This window comes from Fonsecaea pedrosoi, assembly GCF_000835455.1.
Source record: "Fonsecaea pedrosoi CBS 271.37 unplaced genomic scaffold supercont1.8, whole genome shotgun sequence".
Classification (NCBI taxonomy): Eukaryota; Fungi; Ascomycota; class Eurotiomycetes; order Chaetothyriales; family Herpotrichiellaceae; genus Fonsecaea; species Fonsecaea pedrosoi.
In genome coordinates, this window is record NW_013550608.1 from 1,798,190 (window position 1) to 1,811,180 (window position 12,991).

General features: G+C 54.4%; 6 protein-coding genes across 6 annotated transcripts; 1 reads left to right on the plus strand and 5 right to left on the minus strand.

Moving 5' to 3' along the window:
- Positions 1 to 218: 218 nt before the first annotated feature.
- Z517_11965 (uncharacterized protein) lies at positions 219 to 2,226 on the minus strand (the record flags this gene model as incomplete). Its single annotated transcript, XM_013423546.1, has 3 exons — positions 219 to 652; positions 742 to 1,773; positions 1,842 to 2,226. The coding sequence occupies 3 exons, from the start codon at positions 2,224 to 2,226 to the stop codon at positions 219 to 221; spliced, it is 1,851 nt and encodes a 616-aa protein (XP_013279000.1).
- Positions 2,227 to 3,247: 1,021 nt separating this feature from the next.
- On the minus strand, positions 3,248 to 5,293 carry Z517_11966 (uncharacterized protein; the record flags this gene model as incomplete). The annotated part of the gene is made up of 5 exons (XM_013423547.1): positions 3,248 to 3,514; positions 3,569 to 4,003; positions 4,058 to 4,547; positions 4,606 to 5,004; positions 5,112 to 5,293. 5 exons carry the CDS (start codon positions 5,291 to 5,293, stop codon positions 3,248 to 3,250), a joined length of 1,773 nt encoding a protein of 590 aa, XP_013279001.1.
- Positions 5,294 to 5,772: 479 nt separating this feature from the next.
- On the minus strand, positions 5,773 to 6,848 carry Z517_11967 (uncharacterized protein; the record flags this gene model as incomplete). Its single annotated transcript, XM_013423548.1, has 5 exons — positions 5,773 to 5,997; positions 6,067 to 6,096; positions 6,160 to 6,254; positions 6,320 to 6,504; positions 6,565 to 6,848. The coding sequence occupies 5 exons, from the start codon at positions 6,846 to 6,848 to the stop codon at positions 5,773 to 5,775; spliced, it is 819 nt and encodes a 272-aa protein (XP_013279002.1).
- Positions 6,849 to 7,209: 361 nt separating this feature from the next.
- On the plus strand, positions 7,210 to 8,259 carry Z517_11968 (uncharacterized protein; the record flags this gene model as incomplete). The annotated part of the gene is made up of 2 exons (XM_013423549.1): positions 7,210 to 7,261; positions 7,325 to 8,259. 2 exons carry the CDS (start codon positions 7,210 to 7,212, stop codon positions 8,257 to 8,259), a joined length of 987 nt encoding a protein of 328 aa, XP_013279003.1.
- A 150-nt stretch (positions 8,260 to 8,409) lies between these two features.
- Positions 8,410 to 10,027, minus strand: Z517_11969 (uncharacterized protein; the record flags this gene model as incomplete). Its single annotated transcript, XM_013423550.1, has 3 exons — positions 8,410 to 8,772; positions 8,837 to 9,589; positions 9,674 to 10,027. 3 exons carry the CDS (start codon positions 10,025 to 10,027, stop codon positions 8,410 to 8,412), a joined length of 1,470 nt encoding a protein of 489 aa, XP_013279004.1.
- A 579-nt stretch (positions 10,028 to 10,606) lies between these two features.
- Z517_11970 (uncharacterized protein) lies at positions 10,607 to 12,803 on the minus strand (the record flags this gene model as incomplete). Its single annotated transcript, XM_013423551.1, has 4 exons — positions 10,607 to 11,551; positions 11,609 to 12,512; positions 12,578 to 12,639; positions 12,714 to 12,803. The coding sequence occupies 4 exons, from the start codon at positions 12,801 to 12,803 to the stop codon at positions 10,607 to 10,609; spliced, it is 2,001 nt and encodes a 666-aa protein (XP_013279005.1).
- Positions 12,804 to 12,991: the final 188 nt, after the last annotated feature.

Below are 12,991 nucleotides of genomic sequence, written 5' to 3' on the forward strand. Positions count from 1 at the left end.
CCTTTAACTTTTTACTCCTCAAAACTTAAAAAACTTTCCAGACTTCACAAGGTATAACCATGGTAAATGATACAAGTTTTTATCTTGCAATTCGAACTAGTCTTAAGACCCGACGCCGTCCCCTTTGTCAACTATATGCACGATATATAAATCTATGGGGAGGAGGAAAAACAAACACAGGTGAACCTCCCCCCCTCCTCACTCGGAGTACGAAAGCCTCAATAGTAGAGCAACTTTGGTGCCACCTGGTCAAGATACCAGGTCTGATCGGCGCCCTCTTCCTCGCGCGTCGAGAACCCGTTGCCCAGGAACTGGAACCGATTGCCCGTGTCGTACGTGTAGTCAAAGTCCTCGAATTTGGGCCTCTCGAGCGCGTGGAACCAGTGCAGCCGACTGCCCGGGTGGATTGCGATGATGGGGCCCGACGAGCGGCCGTTCTTGAACCACGACCGGCAGTTGCCCGCCCACGCGGTGCGGGGCATGAAGTGGTGGATGTGGATGGCGAGGTCGTCGACGGCCTCTTGTTTGACGTCGATGGCCTTGATCAGTTCGACTTGCGCCTTGGTGATCAGCTGCAGGATGTATTTCGAACATTGCTCCGTGATGGTGAAGACACTGCCGTGCGAGATGGGCGCGTTGGGTCCCAGGAAGACTGTTGATTTCACTTCTGCGTTAGACAGAGAACAGGCCCCGCGCGGGTCGAAAGAAGGGAGGGGGGGGGGAGAAACAAAAGAGACTTACCAAAGTAATTGGGGAATTTGGGGATGGCCATGGACAAGTATGCCTGAGGCACGTTGGGCTCACCCCAGACGTCCTTGAGGCTCACTCCATCTCGGCCGGTGACGGGGAATCTCGGCGAAAAGGAAACATCGAAGCCGGTGGCGCACACGATGGCGTCAACTTCGATGTGTTCGCCGGTCGACATGACCAGGCCCTTCTCATGGACGTGGTCGATCCTCGCGTCAGTGATGACTCGCACGTTGGGTTTCGCAAAACTCTCGAGATACCCTACACCGGGCGTGATGCGGCGACAGCCCACGGGAAAGTCTGGGATCAGCTTCTCGATCAGATCCGGGCTGTCTTTGAGAAGCCCGATCATGCTGTTGGCCGCGTCGAGCCGTGCTTTGGCGGCCTCTTGGGCTCCGTTGACGAGCATGCGGAATTTGGCGTTGATCTCGACCTCGACGGCCTTCCGGAACGCCAGGTACTTTTCGGGGTTCTGGCGGAACAGCTCCTTTTGCTCTTCGGAGAAATGCTCGGGCATGTTGCCGCCGCGTAATGACGGGTAGCGCGAAGCGGCGCCCGGAGTGACCCAGGTCGGCGACCGGATCAGATGCACCAATTCTTTGACGTGCGGCTGCAGAGCCGGCACGATCTGGATCCCCGTGGACCCGTTTCCAATGACGGCGACTTTCAGGTCCTTGTACTCGAAGGATTCGGGCCAGTTGGCACTGTGGACCAACTTGCCCCGGAAGTTGTGCAGGCCGGGTATGTTGGGCCACCTCCACGCATTCAGAATGCCTCCGGCGTTGAGCAGATAGTTGCACTCGTCTTCAAAGACCTCTCCTGTCTCGGTCTTCCTGATCTTGACGATCCAGCGGCCGCTCTCTTCCTGCCACCTGGCCTCGATAACCTCATGTGCGAGCTTAAAGTAGCCCGATAAATCCTGTTTGGCCACGCACTTCTCGAGGTACTCACGGATCTCCTCGGCCGGGGAGAACATGGCCGCCCAGTCCGGATTGGGCTCCCAGGCGAACTGGTAGTTGTGTGATGCTAGCAAGAGGGAGTTAGTCCGTCGTCGTGAATCATCACACCACGGGATCGCGGCCAGCACAACTTACGAATGTCGCACTTGCAGCCGGGATATCTGTTCTCAAACCAGGTGCCTCCGAGCGCAGGGTTCTTGTCGTAGACAACCAGTTCCGCCTCCCGGAGATAGTTTTTCACTTGATACGCCATATTGATACCGCTGGCACCTGCGCCAATTGTAATTATTCGTACCGGTTTGATGTACCCAAGCGGTCTATCTGTTACGGTATATGTGCCGGTGAATTTGCGAAGCTGAGGGATGGTTGGGATTTCCGGCTGGGCGACGGGTTCCTCGACAGGTACCTCGACAGGCTGAACGACAACGTGACCGTTCATCTTCGTCTCGTTGGGGGTAAGGGCGTCTTTGGCGAGGAGTGGCCGCTCCGTTGTCTCGGCGAAGTGGCCGTTTTCAACCATTTTGAGTAGATATTCGCGTGTCGAAGAGATAGCACAGCAGTGTAGAATGCGGCACAAAAAAGTAATCAGTCTGCAATTCCTGAGACTCTGAATGGGTATTGGGTCGCAGCCCGGTTCAGTTATAAGAGCTGCCGCATGTCCGCCACAGAGCATTGCTCACGCCACGTAGGGTGGACCTGAATGGCTCATAGATCTGTGAGAAGGCGATACAGACGGCCTAGCCTCCTTCGCAGGGGCTTCTGCCATTGCCGGATTTGCTGTAGTCTGGCTAGACATGGAAAATAACCGTCAATGCCGGGCCAGAAAATGTCCCTACCTCTTTAGGACAAAGGTCGCGGGTAATAGTCCGTTTTGAGACCACCCCTTGCGTCCACACAAGCGACTTGGAAACATTTTCCTAGGTTTCATGAGATGTGTTTGCCGTTCCAGTAAAGGAGCCACTGCCGGGCCAGCTCATGCTTGAGTATCTCACATGACACATGACTGCCGAGAACGTTGGCGATGGGGGCCACCTGGGAGACTGATGCCGATCGACACCTTTGCTTTAGCCGCGTTGTACAACGGATGAGTAGTGAATGATCCCAGCAGCCGAGTGGCCAGAAGTGAAGATCCAGACAAGGTGTAGGTGAAGCACGTGACTCTCACTCTGACCAATCACACGAATGGATTATTGTGTCTTTTCTTGGTTTAGACGGAATCATTCTGGCGAACGAAAGTGCACGTTCTGCTTAGTCAGATTATAGTGGGCCCGATACATACCCAACATATACCGAGTATAAGGTGTGTGTAGGCGTCCTAGCATCGCATCAGACTACGATTGGGGCGTCCGACTTGAGAGAACCGTATGCCCAGAACATTGTAATGGACACGATTTCGTCAAATTCAACTACTGCTTATCCTTTTCAAGAGAAAGCACTGAACTACCGCTCCTATCTTACTTGGGAGTCATGGTGAAAGACGTATGAGGATGGCTTCCGAAATCTATCAGATATTAGAAGCCATAAGCTATACAAGTCCCAGCCTACAAATGTGGTTGCCCCGCCTCCCGATCTCTCACATACTCCTCAACAGTGGTCAACAGATCTTTCCCAGCATTGACGTCTCCATTGGCCTGGAGAGCTCGGGCATTGAATCCTGTATGCGTGATGGCCTCTCTTCGTTTTCGTCGGCTGGCATAGGGACTATCATCATGGGATCTGATATAGTATCCGAGATCAGCCTCGTCATCCAGTTCCGTCTGTGAAAACCCATTGCCTAGCCAAGAGAACCGGTTTCCGGAGTACTTGATCTTTTCACAGATGTCAGCATGGTTCGAGGTTGGGGATCAAGTAGGACCACTTACCTCCCAGTCATCGCCCCGAGGTTCCTTGAGCGCCTCGAGGTAGTGGAGCGTACTACCAGGCCACAGGGCCGATACACGACCAGCAGCGGAGCCTGACTTGTACCAAGACCGACATTCTTCGATCCAGACAGTACGCTGCATAAATTCCTGACAATGTTCCAAGAAGTCCGTGACCGCTTCGTTCTTTGGTGACATGGAGTGAATGTTTTCCGTCTGCCACCGATCGCAAAAGGACAGCATGTAGTCTGCCTGGGCCTCGATCGCGATCAAGACCGGACCGCTACCGATCGGACAATGCGGCCCCAGGAACTGGAAGTAGTTTGGCATATAGGGCGCTGCGAGCCCCAGATAGGACCGGGGTTCGAGGGCCCACTCATCCTGTAGATTCTTGCCCTCGAGACCGTACAATGGGAATCGAGGCTTGAACGTGGTATCCTGGTCTTTGATTAGCCACAACTGGTATTTTTATCCTGCGAGAGGGTGCCATACAAAACCGGTAGCACATATGAGAACATCGACTGGATACTCGATCCCATCATCGCACCTGCATCCCTTCTCCGTGATGGATTCAATCTCGCCATAGACGACCTTGACGTTGGGCTTGGAAAGCGTCTCCAGGTAATTGATGCCTGGAGTCAATCGACGGCAGCCAACCCCCCAAGTAGGGATCAGCCTCTCCTGCAGCCACGGGACGTCTTTCAATTTTTCGCGCATCTGCCGGTCAAAGTCCGCTCGGGTCTTCTTCTGTAGCTCATGGTCTGGAAAGTAGATGCCGAGCATGCTGTTGTTGTTTGTCTCGTTGGCCTTTCGCAGCAGAGTCAACACCTCCGGGTCGTTCTTGAACCTCTCCTTTTCTTCCTCGGTGTAGATACGTTGTTCGGTGCCGAAGGGAGGAGATATCCAGGTTGGCTCTCGAATAAAAGTCGTCAGCTGGTCGACGATTGGCTGAATGGCTGGAAGAATCTGAATCCCAGAGGAGCTACCCACTGTTTAGTGAAAACGGTTCCTCCAAATGGGTCAAACTGGGCTACACATACCCGTTCCCGATGAGGCCAACGTGCTTGCCGGTGAGGTCCAAGCTCTCATCCCAGTTGGCGCTATGAACCAGGGTTCCCTTGTACTTCTCCAGGCCTGGAATGGCGGGCCATCTCCAATTGTTGAGGATTCCACTGGCATTGATCAAGATGTCGCATTCATGATACTCGATACGTTGGTGTGCAAGATCTTCGACTTGAAGCTTCCAGATGCCCTTTTGATCGTCCCATGTTGCCCCGACCACCTTGTGACTCGTCTTGCAGTACTTCTCGAGACCGTGCGTGGCCATGAAATCATTGAAGTACGAGTAGATTTCCTGAGCGGGCGCATAGACGCGCGACCAGTCATGTTTGGGCGCAAAGGACCAAGTGTAATTATGTGCCTGAACGTCACAAGCCACTCTGAGGGCGAAGATTAGCAAGCTGAATGGACTGACCAACGAAGCGTCGGTGGTCAAGACCAAATCATGACCTGGAACCGCGACCAGGCACAGTTAGTGGTTACTCACCCAGGGTATCTGTTTTCGTACCAAGTTCCCGACACTTCCGGATTCTTCTCAAAGACAGTTAGTGAAAAGTTGGAAAACGACCGTTGCAGTTTGTACGCAAAGCAAAGTCCCGAAGCGCCGAAACCAATGCAGACGATGCGCATGTGCCGCTCCGAGTGGATGGGGAGCTTGTTTCCAGACATTTTGGCGTAACGCAGTATCACACGGGATTTGTGGAAAGAAAATCGAAAGAATGTCTAGGGCTTCAAAAATTTGTTGACTGGAAAGGTAGCATGTGTATTTTATTGAAGACGGTCGACAGCCTTGCGGGGTGCCTCTATCAGGCTGAAGGGTGGGAGGGTAATCGACCGGCAAACCTCAATGAGGCGGGACGGGCAATGCACATTGCACAAGCGCTCAACTCTGTCCAGGAACCGCTGAGTCCTGCTGATCTAGTGGCGATGTCCTTTGCCGGATGTATGGGGCTCTGTGTACAGACACTCGAGTGAGGGCGCCGCTCCATAGCCGACGGCAATTAATGCCTCTTACACTTTTACAGCGGCCCGTTAAGCAACGGTGCAGGCTCTGGATTTTGCGCTTGTATGAGTCTAGACCACTAGAGCGACTGTTCCATGTGATACAGGGGCGCTATCTGAGGGCCAGCTGCCGCCTCTCCGCGATTTCATCTGGCGAGATATCCTCCATCGACGGGGAGCGGGATCCCCGTCACCCATGCAGCATCGTCACTGGCGAGAAACACGGCTGCTTTTGCAATGTCTTCAGGCTTCCCAATCCCGCTCAAGGGGTGCTTAGCAGAGATCTCTTCCAGCTGACTTTTCCCATCTTCCTCCAAGAGCGGGCCCAGAAGGGTTGTCATGGTGAATCCCGGACAGATGGCGTTGCAATGCTGGTGGTTTCCTATTAGCATTCCACTTTCTTTTAGAGACAAAGAATACGAGGAAGGAAGCTGACTTACAATACCCTTGGAGGCATATTCCAGAGCAATCTGGCACATGTAGGTTAGAAGTCTGTACACGCAGCAAGTCAACCCTGTGGACAATCTGCCTACCGTTTTTGTCATTTGCATGACTGCGCCTTTGCTGGCGACGTAGCTGATGGACCCAGGCATTCCGCCAAAGCTCAAAACACTGGCGATGTTGATGACTGCGACATGGGTGTCAGTGACTGGATTCATTTGCACGGCAGACAGCTTGGTAGGGAAGCCTCACTCCATCCACGGTCGGACCCGAATTTCGGCGTCTGCGTCAACATCTGCTCCACGGCGTATTTGCAGCCTAGAAAAACACCTCTTACATTGACGCGAAGGGTGTCGTCAAATTCGTTCAGGTCGGTTTCGTGCGTTTGGCGGAACCCTCGACGCGCCTCGTAGGATATTCCAGCGTTGTTGACCAAGCTGATGCACAATCATGTCAGTGGATTCATAGCCTGGTATTTTGCAAAGAAGCTCTCTCACACATCAAGTCGGCCGAATTCCTTGACCGCTGTCGCCACCGCTGCCTTGAAATGCTCGGGTTCCGAGACGTCACATTTGACAAAGGTCGCCTTTCCACCCTGCGCCGCGATGACTTCGTGCGTGGGACGAGCGTCCTCTCCGGGTAAAAGTGCTCCTGCTTTGGGAGATAGATCTGCACAGACGATGTTTGCGCCTTCACCTGCGAATCTCTGTGCAATTGCGCGCCCCAGTCCTGACGAGGAACCTGTGACGAGACATGTTCGTGCGGAGAGTCGGCCAATCATGGTGTAGACGAATGCTGATAGGCTGGAACGTGTAATACAATGCTCCTTTGAATTCCTCAGAAGGATCAAGAAGGGCGCGAGAGAAAACAAAAACCACACCCCAGTCCAGTTCTCACACCGCAATCCACTGTGAACAAAAAGAATTATCTTTCGAAGCTGCACGTCACGCACAAAACTGTTGTCGGCATCCGGCAATTGTTCAGTTGCCGCCAGAGCCGCCGATCCTTGCTCCCATTTCAGAATACTCCAGTTCCCACCACTGGCATTTCTGGGGTAATAAGGCCTTTGAAGTTCGACACCTGTCTTGGGGAGTACAACAACAAAAGTAACGTCGAAGGCGTACGGAAACTGCAAAGACAGCATGACAAGCTCCGTGGCAGGGAAGACTGCTCTGGTCACCGGAGCCGGATCTGGTTGGTTTGAAGTCACCCATTTGTTTCTTGGTCTTTTGGAAGGGAACTGAGATGATACGATAGGGATCAATCTTGCCTTTGCACGTCTTCTGCTCTCACGCGGCTGCAACGTCGTGTTTGCAGACTTGTCTCTCCGGCCGGAAGCCCTCGAGCTCGTCAACGCCCACCAACGGCCCCCAGCGACCGCGCAAGCCGTCTTCCAAAAGACCGACGTGTCCTCGTGGAAAGATCTATCCGACACATACGAACTGGCCAAGAGCCGCTTCGGGCGTGTCGACATTGCTTGTCCTGGTGCCGGCGTCTTTGAACCTGCCTGGAGCAGTTTCTGGAGACCGCCGGGGACGGACCCTGGAGTCGTCGACAGTGTGGCTTCAAACGGCTACAAATCGCTCGATATCAACTTGACCCACCCGATCCGGTTGACGCAGCTGGCCATCATGGACCAAGTGCGAGAGCTCAAGGCAGCCAAGGGAGGGGGAGACTCCGGTGTGCCGCCCCGGAGAACAGTGATTCACGTCTCGAGTGTGAACGGCCAAGTGGCTCCCTTGTGGACGCCCCTGTACAACACGGCGAAACACGCACTCAATGGCTTTGTCCGCACCATGGGCCCTCTGGAGGGACGCTTGGGCATCAGAGTCGCCGCGGTGGCCCCGGGCCTGGTCAACACACCGATTTGGTCGACCTCCCCAGACAAGAGCGGCCCTCTTTCCCCAGATCCCGCCTGGGTCACCCCCGAAGAGGTGGCTCAAGTGATGCTCGACATGGTCGAACAGGATCAAGTGAGCACTTCGCTCCGTGGCGATGCCGGAAGGGATGAATCTACCCAGAAAGAAGGCCTGGTGCACGTGGCCGGAGGATCTATTCTCGAAGTGGCAGGAAATCAAGTTCGAGATGTGGCAGCCTTCTTCGACCCCGGACCACAAGGTATTTCGTCTCAGGACTTTGACATGGAGAAGATGGAAAACAGCGTCTATCAAGCTCTGGACAAAATAGGCTGAATCGAATGTGAGAGAGAGAGAGAGAGAGAGAGAGAGAGAGAGAGAGAGAGAGAGAGAGAAAGAGAGCGCGAGCGAGGAGGGGTTTGGTTACCCAGGACACCCGCTTCTTACATCTCAACAGTTTTGTTTTTCTCTTCTTCTGCTATTCTATCAGTAATTCATGTTGACGAGGATGGTCTTGGGCTCCGTAAACGCCCTTAACCCAGCCAGTCCCAGTTCCCTGCCAATTCCGCTCTGCTTGGAGCCTCCAAACGGGGCCGTCATGGCGAACAGGCTCACGCAATTGATCCCGACCGTGCCAGCATCGAACTCTGAAGCCACTCTCAAGGCCTTGTTGATATCCTGTGTGAAGACGCCCGCCATCAGCCCGAACTCGGTGTCGTTGGACAACTCGATGATCTCCTCTTCCGTCTTGAAGCTGTTGATCACGGCGACGGGGCCAAAAATCTCCTCCCTGTAGATCTCGGCATCCGACTTGACGTTGGTGAAGACGGTAGGTTCGAGGAAGTATCCCTGTTCATGAGTCCGCGTCAGTCAGGAGGGTGTCCTCGTGGTTGGCCTCGCAGAACTTGCTTACCTTGTCTCCGATTCTCTTGCCGCCGGTCAGGATCTGTCCTTGGTCCTTTTGCCCCCGCTCTATGAAGCCAGAGACGCGCTGGAACTGTGCTTCGTCAATGAGCGGGCCGAGCTCGGTCTTGGGATCATCCGGATCGCCCATGACTTTGGCGCGCGCCTCGATCGCCTCCTTGTACTGCTTGAGGAAGCTGTCGTAGAGGCCTTCTTGGACGTAGACTCTTGATCCCGCGAAACAGACCTGGCCGGTATTGGCCGTGATGGATCTGACCGCCCACTCCAAGGCGTTCTTCACGTCGCAGTCATTGAAGATGACCACGGGTGACTTCCCGCCGAGCTCCAAGGTGACTCTTTTCAAGTTACTCTTGGCGGCCAGCTCCTGGATTTTCTTCCCTGTAGACACCGAGCCCGTGAAGCTGACTTTGCGCACGCGCATGTGGCTGGCGAGCAGCGCGCCCGTCGAGCCGTCCCCAGACAGGATCTGGAAGACCCCGGGAGGAAACCCAGCCTGCTGGATGAGGGCACCGATGGCGAGTGATCCCAGCGGGGTCTTTTCCGAGGGCTTCAGGATGAAACAGTTGCCGACCGCGAGAGCGGGCGCTGCCTTCATGCCGATGGACCCAATGGGCCCGTTCCAGGGGACGATGCCGGCCACGACGCCCAGGGGCTCATTTCGGACGATCTTGAGAAAGCCGTCTTCTTGCGGGTATGTCTCTCCGGCAAGCTTATCGACCCATCCTGCGTAGTACCGGAAAGTCTGGGCCTTTTGTGAGCACGATCCCGAACATTCCCCGCCCGGGGGGGGGGGGGGGGGGGAGATCAAGGAAAAGCGAACAATTACCTCGACGGCGATCAGAATCTCGTGCTTCCCCCAGGTCTCAAACGGCGCTCCCAGAGTGATTCGCGTCAATTCACCAAGAATCTCGATGTTTTCTTCAATCAGATCCGCCAATTTCAGCATCAGGTCTCGTCTCTGGACCGCCTTCAATCGCTTCCACGCGGGAAGTGCCCTTTCCGCCGCTTGCACCGCCATGTCGACGTCCTCCGGACCAGCCACGGACACTTTGTCCGACACGAGCGATCCGTCCTTCGGGTTGAAAACAGATAGCGTCTTGCCAGACCGGGCAGTGACGAATTCATTGTCGATGAACAGGTCTGTCGGGAGCCGGTCGATGCTGAACTCGAGAGGAGCCATGGCTGTGTCGACTGGAGGGAGGTTCAAGAATGAATGTTTTGGGTTAGAGAAGAGAAGCCAAACTCCAGAAAAAGAGACGTGGTCAAAGTACCAATAGAGCCATGAGACGACTCTTCCTATACATCTTACGAAGAGGGTAAAGGGCAAGGCTGTGTAGCTGGCAACGCACGGCATTGCCGGGTCCATCCATCCTGGATATCCAGCTCAATAGCCGAAGGGGAGGGAAAGGCATGGCCACTGTCAGTTCCGCGGCCTCTTGGGGTGGGGGGGGGGGGGGGGTGACACGTTCCTCTTTATTTTTTTTCTCTTGCTATTCGTGATCGTCAGACTCTTTTATCACCATGGTCCTCTTCAAAAGCCACTTGTTGTTACATCCAGCACTCAAAGGTTCGAATAAAAACCATTTGAATTATGTATCACGCCCCCTTTTTTTTTATTAGCTATGCCTGGTTTTACAAAATCCCCAAAGACATGAGCTGGTTGATCTGTTCCGTTCGGGAAAACCGCTCTTGTGTCTGGTTTGCTTTCAAACACCACGATGATCAAGGGTATCGGGAAAGTACCTGCCCCCTGAAATACTCAAAGACTCAGGTCCATTTGGAGGATGTCAGGATCGAGATCGTCCAAAAAGTCAAACAGGTAGTTGACTTGCGACGACTCCATCCCCATGAACGGGATGTTGACCGTGTCCTCCAACAAGGCAGCGGTCAAGGGACTGGTGTTCATCGTCACGTAGGGAAACCGTTGCCGCCAGCTCGAGTCGGCGGTCGCAGTGATGTCGTTGAGCGTGGGTGACGCCTGTGTCTGATCCACAACCTCTGGATGTCCGACGGCGTTGCCGAGTCCAAAAGAAGGCTGGATATGAGTCCGGTCCGTTTCCAGAATTCTTTGAAAGCCGGTGAAGAACATCTTGGACGAATGCCACAGCAGAGCCATCTGTTTGAGAGCCGCGAGCAGAATGGAGATTTCGGCGTCCGCATGGGTCGTCAACGCCTCGATGCTTCGAGCATACAGCAGCGCTATTATTGAGATCGATATGTACCAGCCAGTCTGGCCGGGGAGATAACGCAGCGTTCCACGGGCAAGAATGTCTTGGAGAGTTCTGGACACGCACGAAGCGGCGATGATGGCCGTCATCGACGCCCGCGGTAGTTTGTCAGTAGTCTTCTGTAGGTGGAGCAGGATGGTTGTGGCCAGATAGGGGAGATGCAACATGTGCACATCTCTATTGAAGTTGACCGTCCTGTCGTCAGAAATCGGCAGCTGAAGATGATCTGGTAGATCCTGTGGCCAGTTCATTAGATCATTTGCTGGCGTGGACCCAGGCTCATGAATCTTCCCTTGGGCAATCGCTTTGCCCACTCGCCCGATAATCTCGCAGAGCCTGACCCAATGAACCCAGATCTCGGCTTTGGGGTCGTTGGGGTCGGGGAAATCCTCTACGGAAGCCATCCTCAGATCGGAATAGTCAGGATCTATTGCGCAAGGCCGGGCCTGCATCAGCGCAGTGAGACGGTCTCGGGCCTGGGAGAAGAGGGGGGGAGGGTTAGCAACGTGGCAACAGGTAGAACGATGGCTTACAAACAATGTCCACCATATTCGTCTTCTTAGCCCGTTGGTCTCTCCGGGCCTCAAGACATGTTCTGTGTTCTGTTCTCGATGGAGCCCGATTTCCTGGGCCAGCCTGATAGACGCCCCCATCCACCACCAATTGGTGTCGATACTCACGACGTTTGGGGGTCCTGAACTCCACCAATACAACAACATCACAGCGCATATCCTGACCAAGGGTTGGCTCTCGTTGTTGTCATAAAACAGCTTCCGAAACCGCTGGAAGTGTTGGATAGGTTTGGGGTGCCGGATTAATGGAGGACTGAGCTGACTGCCGAGAACAGCCAATGCCTCTCGCAACAGTTGCGACTCTGAAAACTCTAGGCAGGTTTGCATGGTTTCCCGGTCCAAAATCGGACACCAGGTGTGGCAGTACTCGAAATACGTGTCAAGATAGCTCTCTTGTAACACGGGCATCAGGTGAGTCGACTGTAGATCCGCGGCATTCTCCTGAGAGTCTTCGGCGTCGTCTTCGGCCAATTCGTGCCTGAAGATGGACATATACCCGCTTTCTCCAAGGTACGCCGCACGGTGGCTGTTTCCTTGCGACGATAGACTCAACTGTCCAGGTGTCACAATTGCCTGGCTGGGATTGCGACCATCCACAATGGGCTCTGCAACCGGTTCACGTGAATGGCTCGTCTGGCTTGGCTGGTCATGGATGGCGCTCGACCACGCGTCAATGTCGGCCTGTGCATGATTGACTCGGCCTCCATTCCTGCTGTCCAAGGCTGGGGAAGGACCAGAGGTGCTTGGAGGCAGCACGTTAGGCCTGTCTCCTGGGGGCAAGACTGGGTCGACTGAGTCTGTTACGTGTGTTGGGGCTGCTTTGCGATCGCGTCTTCGGACAGTGCCTCGCTGTGAGGGCCGATAGCTGTGGGTTGGGACAAGTCAGTCTTAGCCAGTCGCAACCAGGGGACATCGCAGGCAGCTGCTCACCGGCATTCGGCAAATGCTTCAACACAACCTGAACATCGTTCTTGGAGTTGTCCGGGAACTACCTGCAGGTCACATCTGATCTGGATTCTAACAATTAACCACGGGCACAACCAACAGTTTGCGGGAGTGGACGCACTTTCTTATCGTGACAGCGAGTGCACACCACCGTGGCACGCTTATTGCGCTTCCTGTTCTCGATCCCTGGAGGATGGCTGTGAAGTGACATGATCATGCATCAACTCCAGTTTCGCGTGGCGCTCGATGTATTGCCGCATGGCGTAGGATGGTGACCCGAATAGCCAAAACTGAACAGCGAGAAAAGAAAGACGGAGGGCTTTAAACCCAGCCATTGCCGTTTATTGCCGGAGATGCCGGGGTTGCCGGGGATATCCACATTTGCTCCTCCATCGGGCG